Source organism: Aplidium turbinatum, chromosome 7 (assembly GCF_918807975.1).
Source record: "Aplidium turbinatum chromosome 7, kaAplTurb1.1, whole genome shotgun sequence".
NCBI classification, from domain to species: Eukaryota; Metazoa; Chordata; class Ascidiacea; order Aplousobranchia; family Polyclinidae; genus Aplidium; species Aplidium turbinatum.
Window position 1 is genome coordinate 1843515 of NC_137478.1, and position 27349 is coordinate 1870863.

At 36.8% G+C, this 27349-nt stretch overlaps 1 protein-coding gene across 1 annotated transcript; it reads right to left on the bottom strand.

Annotated features, from left to right (window-relative positions):
- Nucleotides 1-1735: 1735 nt before the first annotated feature.
- Nucleotides 1736-25968, bottom strand: LOC145774486 (alpha-catulin-like). The gene is made up of 20 exons (XM_082585743.1): nucleotides 25840-25968; nucleotides 17778-17858; nucleotides 16847-16958; nucleotides 16004-16119; nucleotides 15051-15317; nucleotides 14552-14671; nucleotides 13243-13332; nucleotides 12485-12681; nucleotides 11836-11911; nucleotides 11472-11585; nucleotides 10675-10785; nucleotides 7190-7243; nucleotides 6869-6922; nucleotides 6537-6710; nucleotides 6318-6419; nucleotides 5471-5644; nucleotides 4988-5140; nucleotides 4254-4400; nucleotides 3526-3744; nucleotides 1736-2913 (listed from the first exon to the last, which is right to left on the bottom strand). Exons 1-20 carry the CDS (start codon nucleotides 25966-25968, stop codon nucleotides 2761-2763), a joined length of 2643 nt encoding a protein of 880 aa, XP_082441869.1. The 3' UTR covers nucleotides 1736-2760.
- Nucleotides 25969-27349: the final 1381 nt, after the last annotated feature.

Genomic DNA, 27349 nt, shown 5'->3' on the forward strand with positions numbered 1-27349 from the left:
TACATAAGTTCTACAAGAAAATGTTGGTCGGAAATCGGAACTGTAAACTTTTTTAGGAAGCAGTCCGCGCAAATCAGTAGGAACCGGTCGAATTTCACCACTCAATTTTCTGCTATCTATTATATTACTGATAAAGTTTATTTCACCATGCCGCAGTCTCACATGACGTGGTAGATTGTATAAAAGCAGAAAATATAGTTGATTGGTATCCATATTGAAAGCTACATCATTGCTTGCTCGCCATCCTCCAACTATAAAGAATTGATTATTGCGACACAATTCAATCACGCGGCTGAATATTTACTTCAGCAAGTAACAGCATCTGTTGATCGTTTCCTAACAGACATCGAGATTTTCGACTTCACCGAAAAGAAAAGTAAAAACAAGCGCAAATATAATTTTACTTTTTCGTTGAAAATAAGCCCTTGTTCGATTTGCTCAGCTAAGTATACTAAACTACATCTAGACTTGGTACAGTTATGGTATTGATAATGGCTAATATGTGTATGGCCGAAAATGTTTATGATTTATAATTTAATATCAATGTGTTGTATTATGTCCAATACCATGTCGCGAGCTAATTTTAAGAGAACTTTCGATTGCGACACCTGAAACCTAAAACAAACGCAATTTGAGTTAAAATATGTTGTTTTTTTGTTTGACTACATTGATTTTATGAATTGATTGAAGAGCACAGGTAAGTTGACAAAACGAGTACGGACATGCTTGAAAATATACGATTCAACAAGTAAGCACTTGTCTGAACACAAGAAGAGAAATTGAATGTTCCAAAGATACTGTACGGTTATTTTAAGCAAAACCTGTCGCCTTTTTTATATGCGAAAAATGTAAAAAAAACACACATACAGAAACTAGGCTATGTCTTCAAGATCCATCTGTTTTAATACAATAGCTTTCCCAAAATAAGGTTTTCTGCTCATCCTTCGCTTCTGACATGCATTTGTTGAGTTGATTCCAATGGTGTACCCTGAGGTGTTCACATTTTTTAGAAAGTTTCAAACAAATCCTTGACTTTCCCGGTGACTCACGTCAGTTTATTTTGATATGATCTGACCAGTTATTGAGCAAACCGAAAACCTAGTGTGTGTTTAAGGCATGCTGGAAAAAAGTAAATACGGAACTTACAACATGGTTCCCGTAAGCCACTGGTAGGTTTCCACCAACCAATGCATAGCTTAATTTCCTCAATAACTCTACACAAAGTTCAGTAACAAACAAAATTGAACGTAGCCTAGTTGTTTCATTTAATTTAAATTGTACCGTATTTGGTTGCAAAAAAGTTGATAAGTTTGCCATATCTGTATGCATTACTTGTGCATCTACAGTATTATAGTTCATAATGCTGACGATGATGATGGTCTACATTAGTATCCTACGTATCAAGTTAAAAGACATCGACAAACGTTCAAAAGCTACTGGGCTGAGAAGTTATAGTCCAGTCAGCCACTTCAAGTGGTACAGGTTGTCACCAGCTCGGATTAAAACTGTACCCGGTCGTGTTAACCTCTGTATCAAAAAAAGCGGTCTTCTGGGAGGAGACGCGAAGCAGGAAAGGTGATCATCTTTCAGATGTTGATCTGTTTGAATTTGTTTGGTGATGGAATAACCGACGTATTCACTATATTATGCAACATGGAGTTAGCAAACATTTAAAAACAGGGTAAAAGTGCAACTTTTCGTGACGAAAACAAGATTTGTTCCGTCTATTAGGCTACCTAGCAGCATTTCATCAATTTCTCATTTGCACTCATGGGAGTAGCCCGCAGCACGCCTCGCAAATTCGAATGATGAACCAATAAACAAAAATTGTTGCAAAAACTTTATATTTATGAATTACGCAATTGGCTGTGCAGGGAAGCCATAAAAAAGAACAAATTAAACTTTTGATATTGTTTATTAAACATTCTTGACAAAAAATAGATAATATGTCGCTTTTTCGTATGAGACAATTTTTCAAAGATTAGGTAAATAACAAAAAACCAGGCTAGCATACCTCTGTCCAATGCTGCTATGCCAAGCATTCTATTTAATGCTTTGTGTAGCTGAGACACTCAAAATGATGCAGAATGATGTTACTCTGCTCTGCATTCACAAGTGTTACTCTGCTCTGCATTCACAATTACATCATCAACGGTTGCACCTTATCACCCAACCAAGCGGAAGGTCTGCGCGTCTTGGATAATAAAATCAAAGATTGACTGCTCTCCAGTAGCCTTCTAGTGTAGCGCGGTAACATCGTGTACCTGGGTGGTAGGCCTAAAGGATATACTCTCGGCCACAGAAGCTCTAACGTGGAAGAACGCAGAAGATCAAAAGCTCCAGATATGTGACATCATAAAAATGTACTGTTTACAATTTATTTTGTTCATCACAACTTCTGTTGTTTTTTATTTGTCTTGTCGTTTGACGATATTACTTTATGTGAGTAGCTTTGATGGCATTGTTTTTCACAATACAGTTTATGTGCGTTCTTTACAATACAATGTGTTCAAACTACAAGTCATATGCCAACCACCTTGTCACTTTGCACACCTTGTCTTAAATCAGGTTTCCCATCACTTGAACTTTGAATGAAGTGTCGTTGTTCCCACTCAAAACCTAGATACTTGAAACGTTTTATTTTTACTTTTCCCCGCCTAAAATAACCCATTTTACTCATATGATCGGTTGAACACTTTGTGCTGCTAAAAGTCAGCTACTTGGTACAAATCGGAAGAGATTGCATTCCAATTGCAAGTGTCACGTTCTTTCTTGACTTGACTTCCAAACTCGGCTCACTGAAGATTCTGGAACGGCTTTCGTCATGGCCTGTGACGTCACGGCGTGATGGCGTAGTTGGGTGGTGTTACATAAAGACCCAGTGATTACAGATGTTTTGGGAAGTAAAGTTTTCTGGAAAAGAAGTATGATTAGTAAAATGCTTTAGAGAGGCCACCAAATAGCTTACATCTGCTATTATACTATACACTTACAGTATGTTTGAAGAATCACTTGTTTTAGACGTTAAATCTATGTCAAAATGACTGACTTTGCTATCTGGAAATACCCATTTGTAGACAATTATATAGTATTAAGCTCCAAAGTAAGTACAACAAGTTAGGAACCTTATGAACAACGTAACTCAAATACGAAGCACAATTCCGCTATGATGCAGTGTTTGATGCGACAGTTGACAATTATGCTTGGGCTTATAAACTGTGATTATTTTTTTTACTTGTTGTCGGTCAACTCCAGCATATAGGATGTCAATAATTAAATATTTGCTTTTAATAATTTGACCAATTTTTGGCCTATGCCTTGAGCCTGCTGTTCAAATCTTATTTTCTAAATTATAACCATTCTTTAAAGTAAGCTAATTTATCAATTTTGATATTAGTATTGTGCTTTCTTTTGTTGTTTTTTTCTCGTGCTACATTGACTATCCTAGCCTGAATAAAATGCGATTTAAAAAAAAACAAATAACAATAAATAAATCTTTTAGCGTAAGTTTAGGTCTAAAATTACCTCAAGCCAAACCGAATGAAGTGAAATCGTTAGTTTTACAACAAGACTTAGGACGGTTTTCAGCTTTTGCAGTGACGTTAACACTTTACGGATGACAGCCGCTTTTCCGCGAACACATATCCGTAAGGAAGTTCTGAGGCATCCGCAAGCGGAAATAATTTGTGACTGACTAGAACAGACGGACGAAAGCAGTTTTCCGGAAACCAGGACAAGTTCACTCTGAAGAATGTCAAAAATTTACGTAAAATCATACGGCAAATAAAATAAAATTTTACAGTGAAGCATTTTGTAAGAATGAGCGCATATAACTCAGGAATCCAAATGTAGCATATACTGTACTTTATAGTTATTATCACTTGTGTAACAGATAAAAGAGAAGGTACGTCCATGCATGCATCATTTGTAAAAAATTCCTTGTTTTATGACAGAGATTATAGAGTTTGCACAACAAACGTTGACACATGATGGAACAAAAAAGAAACTTCTAAGACAAAGGAGTGATGCAGCATTGAGAGGAGAACACTATTTGCAGAGCCAAAGAAGTTGATTATAGTATGAGCTAAGATCATAGAGAGTTATTGGTGTAGTTTGGAGATGTGTTGCAGAAGGGTAATGAGATCTGTGTCAAAACTACGTCTATTATCAAAATTGGTAGCAATTTATAAGCTTTTTATTGAACCATGAACCTGTAATTGTCTCAAACCGACTTGAAGTATCAAAATCCGTACCGGGTCGTTGACAAAGGTCCTCGAGTGTTGAGCATATTCATCCGCATGGCTGTTGATATCCGCTATGCAAGTAAATAGATCAGCTGTAGTCAGAAGAGGTGGTTTTCCTTTGGTGAAATTGAATACGTTCAAAGAATATTCGAATACCTGTCAGTACAAAATGCAATACGTTTTTTTTTCAGTGATTTTGCTTTTTGTAGTTTTCTAGCTAATTAAAAAAATATTGAATCATTAAAAAACGCAACAATAATCAATAAAAAAAAGATTCCTCTTCAATGTGAAACAACCTCTTATTGTTACTTTGATGAAAATGACTTAATTCACGCTGCACATTCAGTAGCATTGAGTTAAGCAATAGGCAAACGTAGGTTTGTGGTCTACTGTAGTGTATAATTTATTGCATATAAATAATATAAATAAAATATTAGCTCAACAAAATAGTGCTCGGGTCAAGCACTTTAAGCAAAAGATTATTATCTTCATTTGCAAGCCTACTGTAAATTTATAAAGTTAGGTTTTCTTAATTTACAATAAAAAAGATGCAAAAGTAAAGTAATCGCTGTATTGTGTTAATAGCCTACTGGAGCGGAAGTAACTCATTGCAAATAATTCTCTTCCAAGTAGCAAAATGAAGCACTTAAATGTGAAAAAGCCTGATTAAGATTTAGATCGACATCGTGAGCAATTCGCAAATATCCAACCAAGTAACATAAGACCAAGCTGACGAGAAGTACCTTTCTTACAGTGACAAGCAAGGGGTTCGTATGAAGATCCGTTTGGGCCCGGCTCCAATGCTCGTATTCGCTTTTACATTGTCCAGAGAGCAGTTTGATCTCAAGGCCAAGTCGGACAACGGCTGTATGTTCTTTTATGCTTTGGAACCCCACCTGGAACATGAGGCAAATTCTCATTGATTGCAAACGACGGCAAGTTAAAATAAATATCTTATGAAAGAAAAAAATAGCCTAACTATAACGTACGTGGTGATGTGCAGATCCACAAAGTAAGCATAACACAAGCAAAACAACAATGAAATAAACTGAACAATTTTGGAACTTTACGAGGGCCGCTTACAAGTTTACAATGTTTTTATTTATTTTGTCAAAGTAAACTATGAACCATTGTAGTGGCACTGCTAGCAGACATGTTTTTTGTAAATAGAAGTAACTTTCAACTCAAGCTGAATCAGTACACAAAAGATGAAACTACAATCTCACTTTGTCTGGAAGATCTTGTCCACTTGAGGTGCTAGTAGACTTTGTGAGAGCAGACACCAAAAATTCCAGGTCTGCTATTAAGGTATTTTGCCAATGTGTTGCAAATAGTTGCAGATTTTCGAAAGCCAGCTTACTGCCTCTCAACGATTGAGCAATATGAACAGACGTCGATACCTGAACGGTGTGCAAGATATTCGCCTTGATATCGTTCATCTCAGGCGGATAAGCGACCGAATTTATAAACAAAAAATATCAAGACCAAACAGTGCTGGTTTAGATTCTGGACAGGTCTTTATTCAGCAACATCTGGTTAATGGACGGATTAACATACAACAACACTTCAACATAAAAAAAACTTCACTCTTTAAATCTTGCTAACGGGCATGCGTCAGTGGGTCACAGTTTCTACAAGTAACACGAAACATACATGATTAGGCTAACAAAGAGGCCTTCGAAATCCGAAGATAAATACTTCTACAATCTACAATCAATCGTTTACATATTTTATAAAGATTACAAATACATCATTACTTACTAAATTTGCGAATCCATCGCTTTTTACGTTTTGCATCATGTGCATCACTTGGTAAGTTTAAAACTAATAGTTTTGTGTCGGTACACATGTCAACAAATCTTTCCACGAACAAACTGTTCCTCCATGTTTCAAATGTGGCCTATCACGAATTTGCTTCCTCTCGTCTTCACTGATGTGTGTTATATCCCATTTCAGAGCAGGTTGTCTACCCTACGTTCTTTGTATCATGGCTGGTGTAGTGGCAACAAAATGACAGCTCCATGTACATTATAGTGCAATAAATGATGTTTAATTTATGTTCGTCAGTCTTACCTGTTCTGTGAGATCATTAACAAACCCAATGATGTGATCAGTGGTCACAATCAGACTCGCGTCAGAAAAGCACTCTCTGGCCAAGCGGCATGCTGTGTGTGCCTACGTTTGAGAGAAAAACAATAAAATATACCAGTGATGAAAGATTATCTTCTTATAGGCCTAGATCTTTTTACTTGTTTCTTGCCTAACATTTTTTTTCAATACCGATCCACTTACCCGTGTAGACAAGTCTCTAAATATTTTCAAGGTTCGTTTACAATTCTCATTGTTTCGGCATAGATCGTCGTTGGATAAGTTTCTTAATATCAATTTGACTTCATTTTTAGTCGAATGGGTCTTTGTCAGAATCATTGCTAGCTCATGCAGTTGAGATATCACTGCCACCCGTATCTAAATTTACAAAATAAGAGTCTTCAAGTCGAATTTATTTAAAGTAGGAGTTCTTAACCAGCCGTGCTCACAAAACTAATGGGTACGCGATCTGCTCTTATTGCATTTTTAGTAAAAGTAGTCAATTTTTAAGTGTTACGTTCTGAATGATGACTTACCATGTCTTCCAATGCTGTAACCTCATCCATAATCAAAATAAATTTTTCAAAAACCTAAGAAAAGTATAAAACAATTTCACTAAGGCAGATTTTTAAATGTATATGCGAATAAGTATCCACAAACTTGCATCCTGTGTGTAATATTAGTGAAAAATCTCACAGAAATAATAAGAAGTAGGTAATCGGACAAAATGACATAATTTGGGTTTCAGTTCGGTTAGATTTTACTGCACTAAAAAAAATTTAAATAATATTCAATGGATTGTTTACGATGAAAAGCTTCCGAAACGAAAAGATAAAACTGTGGCAGTGACAGCTTACCATGTCTCCTGACACTCTGACATCAGCTCCAAGTGACACATCTCTATTATAAGTCTGAAGGAAGAAAAAAATCATGAAGAACATACAGTAATATTGGTCTACAGTAGGGTGTACCATTTTTCAAAAAGTTTTTAAAAATTAGTGCGGCTATGTATCACGGGTTTCCACTTTTGTTAAAAAGTATTTTGGTGGAGTTTCAGAATTTTCCCGCCAAAACTGTGGTTCTGCCGCCATTTTGAAAAAAATGGCGGCCAGATGAGATATCATGAAGATCTACAGCCTTAAACTGGCGCAATGTGATCATGTAATATGTCGATTACAGGGTTTTTGGGGTCAAAGAACACGAATCTGAAATCAAAAACGCTCTACGAGAACAATTTTGCAAAGTGAAGTTTTACCCCTTGAAATTAATGGTGAAATTTTACAGACATGGACACAACCTGATCAAGAATACCTCACGCCAGAATGAATAATCCTGAACTATTGTCAAACTTTTGAAATGACAACACGATTCATTTACAAACAATTTGAGTTAATCACTCTCAGACATGATCCATCCCTGTTTCTTCTGCATGCTATTCCTTTATTATCATCAACACAATACCAGAGTTAAGCAAACACCCAATTCACTAAATTCTTGACGAATTTCTTTGACAATTGAGTTTGGCTAACGTAGCATTTTGTAATCTGAAAACTGTTCTCTGTGCCTTTGCACAACAAGCAAGAGAGCTTGCCGGTGGCTCTCGTCCGAACACCTGTCAATAGAATCAGTGAATAGCTTAATCCCGCGTTCCGCAATATCGTTGACCACCCTTACGTTCAAAGTGAATTTGTTTAGTTTCTGACGTTCTGATGAAACATATCCTCTCATTTTCAGAATCTTACCGTCTCAGTGAAATATTTCCAAATCAGGGGCCTGGAACTCATCTCTGATATTTTGGGAGTGAGAGGACCTAGTCTTATTAGCCAGTATGAGCTATTGTGGCTGAGATATTAATATCAGACTTGTATGCCGGACGCTCGAGCCACAGCAGCCACGAACATTGTTCTTTGCCGATAGCTCAATCCAAGTCGATCAGATGTTAAAGCTGTAGGCAACATAATATTCATTTTCTTTCTCTTCCTTTCAGGAGTTTTCCAGTTGTCGCTTTATATTTCTTCATCTGTAGCCTACTCCAACTTCACTGTTTTAAGGTCAGCAACATCCTCTTTCTATTTCCTTTCACCAGCTGCACGTGTAGTTTTTCTCTAGCTAAGTCCCATCTCTTCTGCAGAGCATCTGTGCACAATGCGCAACCTAATTGATCTCGCTGGAGCTGATTTTTCAGATGTTCCAGATCTGTCTTCCAGTCAATGATACCAGAATGCATGAGAATTGACTGCGAAGTAGTCTTAGATATATTCAGAGCATCCTTGAGCTTTTCTTCTATATCACGCTAACGTTTTTTAAATAAATCACTTTTATTCCTCTCACGCCTAGAATCAAGTTCTAGTTGATAACAAGTTTCATACAAACTCCTCAGATGCCGGTCTATATCCGCATTTTAACAATAACCTTACACGATTCCTTCTCTGTACCAGATTGTTTCTCGTTCTTCTTACTAAATACCAAACCCACGCCAAAATGATGTTTCCATACCTGGCGAATTTCCTCCCTTGCTATCACGATGGATTGGTTGATCGTTCTGTGACTTTCGTCTCTGAGGAACAACAGCCTAGCTAGAACGTCAGAGCTTTTAGGAAGCTTAGAAACACCTAGTCTGTGCTAGTGTTCCCAATGAGGAAGTACTTTCTTTTTAGTGTTTGTGCCAATGACGGGTATGCTTCATCGGCCGTCTCATTCAGTGGCATAACTGATCTGAATCTTGTAACTTGGGTAGGATCACTAGCTACTCTTCGAGTCACTGTAGCTAATGAAGATCTTCGTCGTGTAGAATTAAGGCATTTACCCAGTTGGGAGAGTTTACTTCTGTTTTTCGAACCTTTTGGTTAAGGTTAAAATGACAATAAGATGCTCTTTTCATGTAAATCTGCAGTCCAAAACAGTGTGGTCACATCAATATGTCAAAATTCACTTTGCAAAATTGTTGACGTAGAGCGTTTTTGACTTCAGATTCGTGTTCTGTGACCCCAAAAACCCTGTAATCGACATATTACATGATCACATTGCGCCAGTTTAAGGCTGTAGATCTTCATGATATCTCATCCGGCCGCAATTTTTTCAAAATGGCGGCAGAACCACAGTTTTGGCGGGAAAATTCTGAAACTCCACCAAAATACTTTTTAACAAAAGTGGAAACCCGTGATACATAGCCGCACTAATTTCTAAAAACTTTTTGAAAAATGGTACACCCTAGTCTACAGCCACAACTAGACCAAGTGCTAAAACACAAAATCTATTTCAAAACTTGTGTTCATAGATGCAGATGTTATAGAAAGTTGAATACGATAACAAAATCTTTTGTTCCATGTTGAGCTCTTCCGTGCTATAGCAGCAGAACTTTTTCCAATGTTGTGATTAATTTACGATATATTCCATTGTCACCCTGAACCAACATTCCCCTAATTTTTGAATGCCAGCTATTATTAGGCACTCTCTAAATTGGTTTCTACCGGATGAGAGTTCATCAAATAGAGTGTTTTGTTGCTCTAAAATTATATCTTGTTGCATTGAATAAAGCAAAATAGTTTGCTGCACAGCGGTTAGCAAGCTGATGGTGTATATCAATGGTTTTCAAACTTTACGTACTGTTGCCCCTTTACAGAAATCTATAACTTAAATTACATCAATATTAGTTACTAGTGCACTAAAAACCTCAACAGCCTGTTTCACTTTAATAGGATCATCAGAAGAAACTTATACAGTATTATTGCCCCCAGCAAGTACCAAAAATAAAGTTACAAACAAATTTATTACACATAAGTTAAAACAATCGAATAATAATAGTAAATAGTGTTTCTTCAATGAGATGGATGAATTTGGTTATTTTCAACATGTTTTAATATTTAGAGACAATTTGGCCCGGTACAATCAAAATTTATCGTTTTGTTCATATAACAATAAGGCAAATACTGAAAACCTTTTTTTCCTCCAAATAAAACTAAGACGTTAGAAATAAAAACAAAATCTCCAGTCTTACTTCATTTCATATGTACAAGTATGTAACAAGTTTTTGTAAATGCGCTATTGCCAGTCTAATCGCCTCTTTCGGTGTTTTTGCCTCCTTCGTTGCATCTTATTTGCTACGAAGGAAGCGATATCACTCACTCAGAATTCGTAGTCTAGTTGTGGTTTTGAACCAATTCGGTAGAAGAAAGTGTGAATTCGAAACCCAGACTTTGGTTAAAAGAATATTGTAGGGAGTCAAAACCGTAAAAAAATTAAAAGTGAGTCGCGTTTTAATAAAAAATAAGTGAATTTTTGGAGGAGGTCTAAAAACGCTTGAGAATCACTGATGTATTTTCTGATTCTTTTCATTACTCACCGCTAACGATTGCACGCTGTTCTCTAATGCACAATGAGCTCTTTTTATGCGAATCTGGTCTTCATAACTGATATAAGGATTATTGGTGAATATCTTCAAGTGGTCAAATATCTGAAAAGAAGCATTAATGTTAATACGATAACTAGTTTGTATTTTACCAATATGCCTGATTTTGAACCAATTTAAACTCAGAGAGAAAATTTGATGATTACATTAAAGCCAACGATTCTGATGCATTGTTCGGTGTAGCCTACAACTGACAAACAATTGCAGCGAGATTATTGCGACAATTAGGTTAATAATAAAAGAAAGTATTTTTATGTTTTGTAATACCAATCAAGTAAAATTTATTCTTTTGTACAACATGTTTTGTTTGAATAAAAAGACCAAACAGCCGATGATTTTACATCACCATAAACTTTATTTTTCCTCGGTATGCTCAGGAATGCAGCATTCCAATATGCGAATGGCACTAAACTGGTGCAAAGTTTTCATTGCACATTTTTTTCAACTAAAAACAAAACTAAAGATGTGGTGTGTCTACTTTTTACTATTTACGTCACAAAGCATTAATAAATTCTGACCAACGGATTAGTTGAAACTGAGACAAGGGGTAGGCAAGTTTGAACGTAACCTGCGACATTACTAGTTACAACACGCCAATGTACCATACGTCATTATTGAACAATAATAGGCTACTGCAAAAGACAACAAAATGCGACATGTTTACATTGACTCAACGTTTGCAGACGTTAAATCAATGTAAAAATGATGGATTTGGCTGTCTTTGATTTTACCTCGTTCAATTGTTTTTCTTCTGAGTGAGCGCGCAAATGAGAAGTTGCTTTATTGATGACATCATCCTGCATTGCGTCATAATTGTCATATGGCTTTCGACTTGTTTTGTGTTCCTTGCAAATACAAGTTTTGTTACTTGGGTGCTATTAGCACAGCAAAGAATTGTCTTGTTTAACTTAATTGATAAGATTTTAATTTGTTAATACAGTCAACTCAGCTATATCGGGCCACATCGGGACAAAGCCAAACTGGTCCGATTAAACGTGGTCCGCTTCAGCGGAGTTGATTTTCTTGATGATTTGGTCTTGTAAGTTCCTAGAAAATCATAAAAATAACTTAGAAATAAAACACAAAGAAATTTACTTTGAGAAAATCCAGTAGCTTGAAAAGAGTAATATTTTCTTGTAAAAGATTGCAGTTTGATTCGTTCAATGTACATCTGAAAAGAGCAAATGTGTTGGTTAGAGTTGTGAAGACTCACTTGGCGTTAAGTAAGTACTAAAATAAAACTTACAACCATTTTTTCAGGTAAACAATTACCGTGTGGTACTACAGTACAATGTTCGATATGTATGTTGACAAATGAAACAATTATGACTGAAAAAGTATTATTCCAATTATTTAATAAAAATAATATTGAATTGTAACAGTGGAACAGAATAACTTTTATAATAATAATGCTTGATTTTATATAGCGATGATGTATCCGTCGCAGAATGCATTGCTCTACAAAGCAGTCAGTGTCAATGCAGCTGTATAGAGGCGCAACTGAGTACATTATTGCCTAAATCTATTCCGTTACTTAGTGCCAAGCAGGAATAAGATTCATTACCATTTGGTATGACCAGACAGGGTATCGAACCCATGCCTGCCGATTCAGAGGCGGACACACTAACCACTAAGCCACGAGTTTTATAACAAAAGGTTGAATATGTGCTTTACTCTTCTTTCTCAAAATATTTAACTTATTTGACTTTTATTGAATTAGTTTTACGTTTCATTAGTCTATTACTTCACAAGTGATGTTTCCAATCCAATGATGTCATTGGAATGTTGAGGAACAAGATAGATGGATGGAAGATTAGTTTGGCGACACCCCACGGATGTTTGCATAACATCTGTTATCAGCTTGAGGGCAAAACGCATTCGTTCAAAGCAATGATCCCGACATTTCCGAGCAAGACAAGACGAGGAGTGTTGAAAGCAAAGCTAAGCATGAATAAATAGGAAAGAGATAGTTGTTGACGCTATTTCGCAATCACATGTTGTATACAACATAATAACTAGCCGTAAGATCTTAAAAAGATGAAGGTTAGCTCAGTGGCTACGCTCCCGACTCAAGATCACATGGTGCTGGTTCGACTCTCGAGGTGTGCGCTTGAGCAACGCATTTTCAGGACTGCTCTCTTTTCAGCGGCACCCAATGAATGGAATAATTCCCTGGCAACAACACTTCAACAATCGGAAACTTCACTTTGCCAATCTCGGTAACCGGCCCTGTGTCAAGAGCCTCTACAAGTATGCGAAGCTACCAGAAATTACCTATCAAGGCTTTGTCAGTCCGAAGATAAAGATTCAAAACCAAACCTAAGTTTTGAAATATTTTTTTGATGTAAACACTGAGCTTTTCCCGAGCTAACATTTTGAAAATCAAACTTACGTTTTGAATTTTTTCTACTTAACTTTCTAAAATAAAGGGAAATGTTTTAATTATATTTGTCCATAGAATAGATTGAAAGGTAAATTAAAAAAAAAATTGGAAGTGTTTACCTTTGAAGTAGCAAGGCACAGAGATGCTCCTTTCTCTAGGGTCGATCTTGATGACAAAATGTGAGCTTTATCAACGCCTCTAATAAGATCCTAAGCAGTACATGGATTAATATGCAATTGAAACATACACATCAAATACGTATGTAGTGAAAGTATGATATAAAAGAAGAGTCTCAAACACGTAGCCCACAAGGACTTTTGGTGCGGCCCGTGATGCATTTTTAAAAACTTTGAAATATTTGACAATCACAGTAGGCCTACATATGTTTTCTATAAATTTAGAAATTCATGTAAAAAGCACTCTAAAATTGTTCAAAAAATCTGAAATTACCTATCAAACTTCACACGACTTTTTAGCAATACTGCGGCGCCATTCTATTACGTGCAAAAAATTCGTTTTGTTACAGCACAATCACATTGCCTATTCACTTATTGTGTTGTTATCGCAATAACAACTTTGGTTTTTGGCTATTTGCTGAAGTCAGTTCTTTGTTTTTTTTTTCCGCGCTTTTGAAAGTGGGTTGCAAGACTTTTACTCTTCAGGTCCGTTGCTTCGTTTGCGTTCATACAGCGTTTTTTATCTCTTTATTCTTAGCTTACTATCTTTGCTCGTGAACGTTCTTGGTATGTTCTTACAACCCTTTTTATTGGGTTTTAACTGTGTTATTTTGTCTATTGACGTTTTATTGTGTATTGAGGCCGTTTGGTTAATTCACAAGTGTTCATTTGGTCATCAGATCAATTTGAGTTTGAGACCTTTGATGCCAAGTATTATTTTTAAATCAACTGTGCAATATAATAAAAACAGTGCTCATTGGCAAAAAAGCAAACAGAGCAATGCATATACTGTATATAGCGACTACTACCCCAAAATGAGCAAATTAAAGTTTCACCGATGCTTCACGATGTAACAATGTCTCAACCTTGATGAGTAAGCAGGACGCCACAAAGTGTAGAGCAGACTGTTAAAGATTATTTAGAGAGTATAGTAAATATATATGCGTGCACAGAGAAATATATAAATGTATGTATTATAATTATTATGCTATAGATTTTGTAGGCGCTATACGCTTTCTACAAATTTCAAATGGTAAAATAATTTAATAAATTTATTATTTACTTGCTTTACCTACAAAATTGTTTTTCCGTTTCAGAGCCATTAAAACTATAAATGGTCTGTAAATAAATCGTTGTATTAAAATAAGGACTTTATGATGATCTTCCTTTTAGAGTGAAACAGGTTGTAGAGATTTTAGAAAGTAGTAACTATATTGGATGTAAATCGTCTGTATGTGTTTTATAATCCAACCTGCTGCCTCCGCCCAGTAAGCTCAGCAAGGTGTATGATTCTGTTTCCAAACGTAGAAAATTCCTCCATAAACCTATGAAAGTCAACACTTTTCTTCATATGACCAAGACTGTTTTGAACCTGAAAAAATTAAAGCGACGTCACAGACCAAAAATGAAAAATGATGGCGACGTTGTACATGCATGAGACTTTAAATCTTGAGCGTAAAAAATTGTATGCTTTTAAAATGTTCAAAAAATGCCAACAACAAATTGCCAGTAGTAACGTAGTTTGGCTAAACAACGTAAATAAGCATGTGGTATTCAGCTTATCTTAAGAGAAATGTTTCTTTCGAATGTCAAAGATAGATAATTTCCCACAAAATGCATTGCTGTTTTTGCAATTCACTATAATACGATGTTTAGAAGAAGATTTAGAGTCACCAGTGATACCGAACATGGGTAACACCTTGAGTATTCGTAAAATGATTTAGAAAAAATGTGCTGCTTTAAAAACTCACTGCTTCCGTTGACTCTCTGATCTCCAATACTTCCAACTGGTCTACTAAAGCAAGCACTCTGATCACGCTCTTTAACACTGCCAGACAAGCAGATGCTAACTCTGATAGCTTGATGTCGTCATCAGAGTATGACGTGGTTGAACTGAGGTCATCAGTTCTCAATAGGTTAATTGGATGATCAAAGTGACTTCTTGTGTCTTGTAGGTCGTTAAGAAGCCATTGGTGGAGGTTTAATCTTTCTTCATTGTGTGATAAAGCTTGTAAAATCTAAAACAAAACACTGAGAATTAAATGAACGAAAGGTTTAGGTACTGCACAGGACAGACGATGAATAACAAAAATAAAAGTGATAATCTACGAACATCCTTGTAATTTTCAGCAATAAATGTTATTAATACTACAAAAAGTGCTCGATGCCACGAAAAAAAGCCAAGCAGAGCAAATTAAATCAAATTCAGTTAGCATTTTTTAATAATCTATACACCCTGTTTCACTCTTACTGGGAATCATCAGAAGGCCTTTATTTGCCCAATATCAACGTGAAACCAATGTTTTAGAACTACCGCACAACTTGCAAAACAACGTCAATTGAAGAACATGTGATTCTATCATGTTTGTGTTGTTGGGCTAATCTGGAAGAGTGCATTCATTTGCATATTAGTATCCTGTCAATAATCTGTCATAAATGTCATAAATCATAAATCCTGTCAAATTGAAGGATGTAAAAAACAATAATCAAAATGATGACGTTGCAGGGCTCTTTACCAAACTTACATTTTTTTTAACTTTTCACAAAGCTTGAGGTTATTCTTTTTCATTGTAAAATTATATAATAAACGAAATCAGAGGTTGTGCATATGCACGTATATGGTATTGATAATTTCAATGTGACATCATTTTAAAACAAAGTAGTTAAAAGAACGTGAAAAGTTTAAAGGTCGTAAGCGATTTACCTCGCTACCAGATTCATCGTCAATATCTTCTACCCCACTGTCAGTTCCTGTTTGACTGCTACTGGAGCTCAATCCTTGGTTTGACTGTTGCGTCAGCAAACGACACAAAGATTCTCCTGTGTGCGCATAACACAAACAAGTCACAGATCCTCCAATACAAGCACTAAATATTTCATAACGACTGGTCAAAAAGTGCCTCACGTTTTCAGTATTTTCAGCATTCAATAATTCCAAAGCTTTGCTTCGTCATTCAAATTAATATAAAATTTTAATGATCTCATGTTAGTCATTTCTTTGTTGTTCTGAAACTATATCGACTCATTATTATCTAACAAAGATCAAGAAGCTATCTCTGTCAGTGATTTTATAATGAGATTTATGATGTCATAGATGCTTTCGGATGAATAATAACTATTGCTGAACTTTTTGTGCACTTATTGTTCAGTTTTTCAACACCATTTTTCTTGTATTTACAAGCGCAATTTTCTAAAAGGTATTTTCGAGGTTGTGTTAATTTGTTTTATTGTAGTTTAACGATTTTTCTCTTTGGCCGAGCAAAAATTGAACTGGAAAACGATTAAAGACCTGAGTTTGAACTATTTAAGTCACATTTTGTGATAATTGAGTTATCATCACAAATAGGTTGTACTGTATGATGGTTAACATAATATGTCCCTGCGCAAAATTTGATTTAAAAAGAACTAAATTTTGCTAATAACACGCGCTGGTGTTTGCATAAAAAAAGATTTAGCAACATGGAAAAACTTCAACTTGCTTTGTCTCAAAAGCTGTGTTCGTGACTTAACAATTATAATTTTCTTTTGATAAAATTTGCAAACACACCTGCAGATATGGCTTCTTGGCAGGCCGCTTCTAGATCTTTCTTTACTCTCGTGTTCTTTACAGCAATCGCTCTGCCTGCCTGCACAGTTTGTGAAACAACTCCCGACACCACCTGAAATTAAATTTATGGAATTTTGATTTCACAGAATCGATTTGTAGAATGAAATTTCCAAAGTTCTTGTAAAACACAAATGAGTATAATTGTAGCCATTATGCAAATAACTCAGTTTAAATGCAAGCAAATTTTTTGTTCAACTCTAGTACTCAGCCAAACGAAGTATCGTGTTTACATTGATTCAGTGTTTGCAAACATATCCGTAATAGCAAAATAAAAAATAACAATAAAAAATAAAAATTAATTAAGAACTGGTATTGGAAGATGTAAGACGTTGATGCGACACTGGGGGTATTCCTTGGAAAGCACAAGTTGTAAATGTGGACAGGAGCAAACGATGCAACATCTACTCGAATGCCCTTTCCTAAAGGAAGATGCTCTGCACAGGATTTAGTCGAGATCAACGATAGAGCAAGAGCTTGCGTGATGCTCTGGGTTACGGCCGTGTGACACACGATGAAGAATTCATCCGAGGCCCTCCATGCCTGGTTCAGGGAAGGCAATTCAAGGAGTTACGGGTGAGTATTTTGATGTTGTTAACTAACGTAACATTTCAATATCCTATTGATATGACTTGGTCTAAACTTTTACTATATGTTGGTATGGTTTTGAAGTTGATATAGTTTTTGAAGTTGATGTGACACACGATGAAGAAAACGAAAGAAACAAAATGAAACAAGATTCAGAAAAGCACAAAATAACTTTTGAAGAAAACTCTCAACCACATCGACCACATTCAAAATGGAAACCTGTGATATCTGATTAAAACTTTCGTGTCCGACCAATTTGTTAGGAAAGCATTTTTATCATACTCACGTGAATACTGTGATCGGTAGAGACGTTTATAGCTGGAGGAAAATTGGTCGTGCAGCATTTGTGATGCAACAATCCAATTATCTGAAAAAACAGTTTGGGGTGGGTGTTGAGTGGCGGCAGTAGTTCAAATAATCTAAAGCATGAAGAGTTTTAGTCTCGTTTTTTGTTGCAAAATATCTTCAAATTGACATTAAAGTAATGTCTTTATTTGTTGTTGAACCACTATATTTCCAATTGAAGCAATCTACAAATATAGAGAAAAACTCAACTCAGAGTGTGGGTTATATTCATTTTTTTCTTCTGCAAAGCCACAGCCTCATGGCCTGCCTGCAGAATAACTTCTTTTTGCGAAATGAGACCTGGGGATTCTGAACTGGCCAATAAAAGTTGTTATATTGCTTTCTTACAGAGAATGCAAGAAAAGATACAGTCCGCCAAACAGGTTGACAGAGTGTTGTTTTGATGTCAGATCCTAAAGAGCATGTAATTTAATTCGCAGTATGCAAAGTTTTATTTTAATCAAAAGTTATCAAAGTTTCGGGCAGCGTTGCGTTTGACGTCATTACGCAAAGGAGATAAAATAGTCACGTGACAAAGCAAGAAAATCAATTGTTACTCAGTTTTTAGAAAAATGCTTTTATCAGCTTTTAGCGAATGATGCTCTCAACTGTCTTTAATGAAGACAGAATCGATGTCATCCTCTTAAGCAATTCAAGTAAGACCTATTCCATTTTTTTTTTAGTTTGTTTAATTTATAACCATGCAAACATAATCTTCGCTTCATGTTGTTGTCAAAAACTCGGCTGATTGCTTGTATTAGTTACGTAATGCGACGTAAAAATGAGGTGACATAGACGAAAGGTGACGTAAACATGAGTTGATAACATTTCATTCTGAGCTTAGAAGAAATTTCGAGTCGTTTTAGTTTCTTGTATAGCCCGGTGATGTTTATTTGGAAAACTACAAACAATTTGGAAAACTTTAGTACTGTATTAACGGTAGCCTCACTGTTTGAAAGTACAGTATTTTCACCTTGTTCTAGTGTGCATTGGCAGTTCACGTAAACCATGGCGTACATTTTGAAAGTTTAGACTTTAGAGCAATAGCCGATATACAGTAGATTTGATTTGTAGCTTCGCGTTTTCACTAAAAGCTGTTTGAAAGAAAACAACTTCAAATATTCTTTTTTTTTTCATAAGTGGCTCGTCATTTCACAAGACAAGGGATCTGTGTTCCGAAAGCTAGTGCAAACCGCTACCACCACACCCAACACACAGCATAAGGCTAACACAGGTCGTTTGAATCTACACTTGTGAAATAAACGACCATCATGCTGCTAAAAGCGAAAGTTAATTTATTACATTTATTTTTGTTAGCAAAACTTAATTGTCTTTATTGTTTTAATTTAAATATCTTAGTGAATAATTTCTTTTAGTTTTGTTTTGAAGTTGAAACGTCCATTCCTCGCTCGTCCGATGAAAGCTAAGCACGAAACATTTTAAAGTGACTCGCATACGTCATGGGGTCAGAAGTTTTGAAAGTTATGGTACTTGTCATTGTGATTGTTCAAAGCAAAATAATTTTAAAGACCTTGCAACACAAATTTGTTTTTTCGGACTTTGTTTAGTTTCGTTTTGTTTTGTTTGGACAAAAAGTTTATTTTGATTGTTATTTGTTGTCTGCCACTGGCACGTCTCCAAGCAGGCGACCGCTTAGAGAGAGATTCTCGCATCCTTCTTTTCCGGTGATTTAACCGAGGGATTTGAGTTGCTTTTGAGTTATGCTGTTGAATAGTTCCGTATCTTGATGCACACAGTTCTGAACGTGTACATTTGCGATATGATTTGTAAGCCTATGAGAAATTCGGAGCATTCTTCTGCAAAACCACATTTTAGCTATTCCAATGTTACGCCTACTTTTTACTGTAACTCTTCTAATCGATATTAACTATAACTAACACAATAACTTAAAAAATCCTGCTTGACAGCAGGAATAAATTTCATTTTTGAGTTATTCTGACATTGTGGCCTTGACGTTCGTGTTTTGTCGCTTTAAAGCTTTTTTATGCCTCTGCTATGTCGACGTGTATTGTTTCCATTGTGATGGTCACAAGCAAACACCAACTGAATTGAAGCTTAGAAAACGTTTGTGTTGCAATAATGTAGGACTGCAATTGAGGGTAACACCGATGTGGGTGGAGAAGTTTGCTGTGAAGTACACGAGTCGATGACGCGGTCGATATTGAGCCAACAAACCGGTAATTGAAAAGCTATTTCATTGTACGAGATAGCTCGCATATCTCGTTTGCGCCATCCGGTCTCCACCTAAAAGGTTAAGTTACTTACTAGAATGGCAATCTCTATTATTTCATCACAGTCGATGCTCCTTCAATATCCAATCTCCTCACAGTAGCAATCGATATGTTCGCTGGTGTCATGCAGCCATTCTAGGAGTTCCTAGTACGACTGCAGCTTTAGCCACGATGCTACTTTGTGCCACTTGGCGATTTTTTTAGCACAACATTGTAACAAAACAAAACAGGCATTGTTGACGCTCAGCAAATCTGAAGTTCTAACAAGAAATAGACAGTTGCTTTAAAAAAAGTACAGTTTTAAAAAAAAATGAATGTGTTTACGGAGAACAAAATTAATTAAATTTTGTTTTCTTAGCAAAAAAACAAATCCAGTTTTATTTGACTTGTACAAAATAATAAGACATCTTTGTTTAATTTTAATTTCGACTTTTCATTCTTAACAGATGGGAGCGGTGGTGCTAATTAAGATGTCGTAATCCAATTTACGATTAAGATTTTTTAATGGAATTCAACTTCCAAGGGAATACTTTTGTTAAAACCGTGCAAATGCCAACATCTGGTGCAACCGATGTAGGCCTACATTGACAATACCGCTTAAAAAAACACGCGTTTCATTTTGCTGGTGCAACTAAGACTAGTGCTGAAATTGAAAATAATCTAACAAAGCTATCTTGAAATTTTGAAACAAATGCAATAATATCGAGATTCTCACGTAATAGTCGCCTCAAGGCCAATGTCGCTTCACACAGCAGGTTATTATTTTTCTTTTTTTTTTCTATGATTGATACTGTAGATCAGGGGTCACCAACTGGCGGCCCGCGGGCCGCATGCGGCCCGCCACGCTTATTATGAGCGGCCCGCGGAAGGTATCAGAGCACAAGTATAACCAAAAATACTTCTCTTGAAGAGTTAAACAGCATGAGGCAAAAAATACTTTCCGGGAAGCATATTTTCGCTTTGCATACGATTCCACCGACCGACCAATCAAATTGTAGTTCTAGGCAGGGTCGTTTAAAGTTATTCCAATGCGATGTCCAGCCACACTGTTCCATTGGTTGCTTTAAACGTTTGTTTTCGAATTTCGAAAATGTCTGTGAGCATAGGGTCGCTTATTTTAAGTTTGTAAACGTCCTGTAAACACTAGTGTGCGTTTTACCGTTATTGGGTTTCACGAGCAGTGTTCCTTTATGAAAGTTTTTGTTGGCAAAATAGGTCGGTGTGCCAACTCAATTTATAATAAATTGAAATAATATTATATATAAATTTAAAGACTTTTTCTGGTATTATGAAAATATTTAGCTTAGAACTGCAAAATGTTGTTAATCAACAATTCTTGCCATGCTGATAAGCACCGCAAATGACATTTGTTTAATAATCAAGGAAAGACGGTTTTATAGACTCTCACAAAAAGGATGAAAAACCAACTCATCGCTTTTTTAGAGGGAACACTGCTCATGAGTTACGATAGAAACGTTTTTTCGGTGATTTCCACAAGCGTTTGTTTTATGGTGCCTGGTTTCTTTCTCCCTGTTATTGGAGCCTATTTTTCGCTGATATGTTTGCAGGTCACTATTGTTGCCTGTATTGCCATGTGTTAAACATTTCTATGTTTACTGAAACTGTCAATGGCAAGATATCTTTTGTGAAGCGAAGTGACAACACCACTCTTGCTTGGCGATGAATATTCTGATGAAACCGCTCGCCTGGCTATTAGTGGGCAAAACAAGTGGCCTCGTTTATTAGGCAATGTTAAAGAAGTCAAAAGAGTTGTTAAAGGAGCTTGGCCTGGTAGTAGCGTTGTTTGACTAATTTTGTTGCTGCGGTATTCTAAGATAAATAGCCTATTAACAATATGTATTATAACGCTGGATACTGGGTACGAAATGCGTTCTTTTCTAGCATAAGAGTCAACCTACCTAAAATTTTGTTAGTGCGGCCCGCCACAGCTCTCCTAAGTGCCAAAGTGGCCCGCATGCAAAAAAGGTTGGTGACCCCTGCTGTAGATGGTATTTTGGGGGTTGTTTTGCCTACATTTTATTTACGTAGCATTTTGTTTACCTGTTTTCAAATCAATAATTTTGATTTAGTTTGAGGTTTAATATCATACGACAACCAAGGTTTCAGATAGCAATTTTGTTTTCCTTTCCAAATAGAGGTTCGAATGAGAGTTTGTCTTGTTGCACCGTAATTTTCCAAAGAGTTTCACAATATAAAAACACTGAGATAAACACGCAGAAAAGTTGTTTCTAAATTTAAATGGAAATTTTTTTTCTTTCTCAATATCAACAAGTTTTATAAATTAGCCTACTGGAGAGAAAGTAGCAATGTACGCTGCAAACTTTTGTTTAATTTGCTCGTCTTCAAAAATTAAAACCAATTGAGCCATCACACCAGGGGCTCTATCCACTTTTAGAATTCGGGGGGGGTGATTTTTGGACAATGGGCTAAAATCGTCATAGTCATTTCAACTTCTGGGGGGCGCAGCCCCCCAGACCCCCCATTGCAGCATCAGCTTCTTTCTGATCGAAGCATAGGGTTTCCAAGTAGTTTCACAAAGTATGTTTCGGAAAGGGCATTTTTGGGTAAGCAAACTGGTAGTCACTTAACAAGAAATTATTCTGGCACTGCAAATGAAAACTCGAACCAATCATAAACTACGTTTTCCGTGACGTGAAAAAGGGCGAAAAGAAGATGATACAAAGCAAATCAAGTGCTGGATTTTCTATCAGCTGTTTGTTTATTTGTTTTTCATATTTTTACCCTGCATTGCGAGAAAGCGGACTTGAGCGCTATGCATCGGTGTACGCCTTCCGACGTACACCTGACCCACGCTGCAGCCGAGGCAATGTCTGTTTCCGGTTGTCTACTCTACTTATGACTTAAATTTGGTACTACCCATTACTCGAAATCGATCACTGAGTACAAGCAATTATACTCATAGTGAAGTTTCTTGCCCAGAGAAACAACAGCAAGTGCGGGGGGGTGGAGTCGAACCAGGGTTGTCGGTATTTTACCCGACCCAAAAAAACCCGGGTGGGTTTTTTCAAAAAAATCCACTTAAAAAAACCCATAAAAAAACCCAGAGCATCATATTTGTCCAGTTTTTATTAGAAAATTGAAAAAATGAACAAAAACACTACAAGGCACTTAAAACAAACTTTAAATTAGGACTTAAGGATGTGATTGTGAAGTAAATTTCCAAGAATAAACTGAAAACGCAGTGGATATTGTACAGTACACAGAAATCAAGTAATGCCCCTTTGTGTATACTACACTAAAACTCATTTATGCAAGAAGGCCTTATAGTTAAACTGCTGAAAGTACTACTCTACTGTAGTCTGTATATATGATGTGAAATGCAATTTAGGAGGCTATTTACCAATTACAGATTCTGCGAAGTAGGACATTAAGGCGCGAACAAAACGGCGCAGACATAACGGCGCCAAAGTCAACGCAACAAGTTCAATTTATAGAACGATAATACTCTGCAACCATAACGAAAGTTTATGTGTGAATAAGGATTTTTGGAGCTGGTATACAAGTCCCCCCCCCCCACCACCCTTGGCAACTCATGACAAAGAGGAATTGACCAAAAAATGTTAACAAAATGAGGAAAAGGTTCTGAGCTGGTTACGTTGACTTTGGCGCCGTTTTGTCTGCGCCGTTTTGCCTCTGCGCCGTTTTGTTCGCACCTTAATGTCGTGGACCGCAGATTCTGGATTCTAACGCTTGGCTGTTTCAGAGCATTTGCCTAAATGGCCATTGGCCACGCAATCGTTCAATTGCTCATCCATTACTATATATAGTATGTATATATAAATGATAAAAAATATTTAAACATGATGGCATAAATGCTCCTTGCCTTCAAATCTAAAGCAAATGATGCAATAATGTGATTTCTACCACGGTAGCATCAACTTGGTATAGAAATCAGTGGATATGCAACATCCAACTTGATCTTGAAATTAATGGATGATGCAACATTCAAGCAACAACAACCTTAGTGCATTATTTTATTGAGTTATGCAAGCATGTACTGTGAGTGAAAGGCACTTCATTCGTAAAAAGTAGTTTTGAGGTGAAATAAGCATGAATCTACCTTTTTTTTCATCTTTTTTAAAAAAAACAATAAAACCCAAAAAAACCCGGGTTTTTCTCAACCCTGAGTCGAACATGCAGGCTCTCGACTGCGAGCCCAACGCGCTAACCACTCGGCCACTGCTGCTAACTAAGTTGGCAGCTGGTTGGCTTTTTAGGGGTTAGGGTTAGAAAGTAGTCATTTCATTGGCGTGGGTTCGATTCCCACAACTGCTATTGCTCTTTTTTCTTCTGTAATTACCAAATAAAGTTCAAAACAAAGATTAACTCTCTGGCTAAGTGCGAGAAAGGTCACAATTGAACGGTAGCCTTTTATAACATGTTCTGATTGGTTGGCGGTGTCATTCTAGTCATTTGCAGTGGCAGAATTTTTTCTTGTTAAAGTGGCTACCAAGCAAACTAAGTTAAAACACAGTGTAAACGCCAGTAGGCACTTTAACATTACCGACTAGTCGAAAAGGTACGCAATCATGCGTGACATGTTCATTCGCGATTCAGCTGATTTCAGTCATGTGACTCGACACGTGATATTCTGATTGAAAATTTTTGATACAAAGAAATTTAACTGAATGCTTCACCACAACCACCGTTGCCTAATGGTTAGGGCAGAGGAGTAGTAATTTCGATTTTGTGGGTTCGATTCCCACCCTCTGCTAATACTATTTTTTCTTCTGCAACTGAACTGAGTGCAAGAAGGATCTTAATGACTGCAATCAATGGAGTTTATAAGGAAAATTGTGACTAAAACACAAAGCAATTTCACATTGAAAAGCAGGCACTCTTCGACAAGTGGGTGATGTAAAAGTGCCTACCGTAAACGCCTGGTAGGCAATTTAACGTAGGACAGGTTTCCTCGTGAATCAGCTGTTTGCAGTCATGTGACTCACGCCATTATGATTGTAACCTAATAAACTCAATTGATTGCAGTCTTTAAGATCCTTCTTGCACTCAGTTCAGTTTCAGAAGAAAAACGAACATTAGCAGAGGGTGGGAATCGAACCCACGCAATCGAAATGGCTATTCCCTTTCCCTAACCCTAACCCATTAGGCCACGCTGCTGTGGCGATACATTCACTTAATTTTTTTTGTATCAAAAATCTTTGGAGAAGATCGGATCGAGAAGATCGGAGAAGATCGGAATATCACGTGCTGAGTCACATGACTGAAATCAGCTGATTCGCACGGAAAACTGTCCTATGTTAAAGAGTCTACCTAAACGCCTGGCTCGTAGTTCAGGGTTGCCGAACCAAAAAATCATATTGAAATGAAATGTATATTCATATTGATAAAAAATTCAAAATGTGTTAACAGCGAAAATATATTTTTCAAAATTTGATCAATAAAATATCACAAAACCTTTTCAAAGCCAAATGAGTGGGGGGGTGATTTTGCATTGATCACCCCCCCACTCCAACTAGTGGGGGGGTGATCACCCCCCTCACCCCCCCCTTGGATAGAGCCCATGCATCACACTACAGCTGTAATTAGCTACAGTAATCAGAAACATGTTATAGTGAATTGATTATAGACACTACCTTCCGCAAGAAGACATCACGATTTATCTGAAACCAGTTTCCTATCCACGAAGTAGCCTATAGCCTATATACAGTGATATACAGGATAAGTAATGTACAACACTAAAAGAATCACCTGCGTCAACAGTGGTTGAACTTTTGCTTGGATTGTTTTAGTTTGGATAGTTTCCAATTCTTTATTTATGTCCTTCTTGGTGTTCTCAAACAAATTACTTCCAGTCCTATTGCTTGAAAGATGATACATCATCTTTTCTACTATTGACTTGAATCTTTTCTTTAAATAAACAAAGTATAAAATTGATTGATAGGAAGGCAAATACTGTGCTAGATAGCTATTTAATCGCTGGATATAGTCTCATGCCATTATTTGCCTAAAAGGTTTTCATATCTCAAAGACAAATATAGTTTTGAGTAAGCAAACGCAATTGTTACCAAGTACGTGAAGTGTGTCATTTGCGAGAACGGCCTTACAAGAATCTCATTTTCAAATCAAAGTCGATTCAAGTTTCAACAAATAAATTGCACTCAGGTTGTGTTTTTTTGTTTTTTCATAGAATTTAGACATACGAAGGCGAACCCTTTTTTAGCAGCTTATCCAGCTGTATTAGCCAGCATAAAGTGCTGAGTGCTGTGCCCCGTATGTTAAGTGAAGACACGCAGAGAGCTCCTGAGCGTCCTACGATTGGTCCTAAACTGATTTACGATCTCTGCAACCCGTCTGGATTCCCTGTCTGAAGAGGTACTGACAAGACAGCTCAAACCGCTTTTACTAAATGGCTAAGAAGAGCAAGAAGAATAAGAAGGCAAAACAATCTTCGTCGACTTTGAACACGCAAACTTGGAGATTCTCCACGCCGAGGACATTCGCCTCCTCAAGCTTCACGACCTTGAGTGATGGTTATGTGGCCTCGGCACCTTCCGGAGGTTTTCTAGGTTTCTCTCTTGGAGACTTCGCCCAATTTGCAGCCTTGCAAGGAGTGTATGATCAGATTTGGGTGGACTCTGCTACTATTAGGCTCCGGCATCTCGTTCCTATTGTTGGTGGGACTTGCCCTCCTTCCGTTGGTTTTGCGTTTTGTCCTGATCCTGACGGTGGCATTGAACGTACGATGGACATAGACCACGCTTAAGGTGTTGGCGTTCGTCACTACCACCTGTTCTCTAAGGGGTCAACGGTAGTAACTCATATTGTTTTTCCTCAAATTCGCTTGTTTCAAGGTTTCGCTTTCGACAGATACGCTTCCTAGTCCCTGACGACTTAGTTGGGCCGAGACCCAGTCGAGCTTAACCGCTCGTCCGAAAAGACGTTAAACTAGTGTGATACTGTTCCACTTTGATATTATTGTTTACGCAGTTTTCTCAACGTGTAGCTTTATCCGTTGGCCTTTATCTGTTGTTCGCTTAAACCGTTTCGCTACTGTCAAATCTCCTGCCAGGTAGACAATGATGATGAAGCATTTGTTTCGTCATTGTTGCCTACCTGTTGTTTTCGCATTATACATACTGGTTCATTGTAGTGTTTATTCATTCGCTATTCAAGCTGTACTGAAGAGAGTTTAATACTCGAAATCTAGATATACAGCAATTCATGTTGTGTATAGAATGGAATTAAAAGCGGATTTGAC

Coding starts and splice junctions, on each gene's coding strand:
- LOC145774486 (XM_082585743.1), bottom strand. CDS start 25,968: ATGTATCATCTTTCAAGCAATAGGACTGGAAGTAATTTGTTTGAGAAC. Junction 12,682..13,242: donor TGTGCCTTGCTACTTCAAAG/GTAAACACTTCC, acceptor ATTCATGCTTAG/CTTTGCTTTCAACACTCCTC. Junction 6,923..7,189: donor TCAGAGTGTCAGGAGACATG/GTAAGCTGTCAC, acceptor TACTTTTCTTAG/GTTTTTGAAAAATTTATTTT.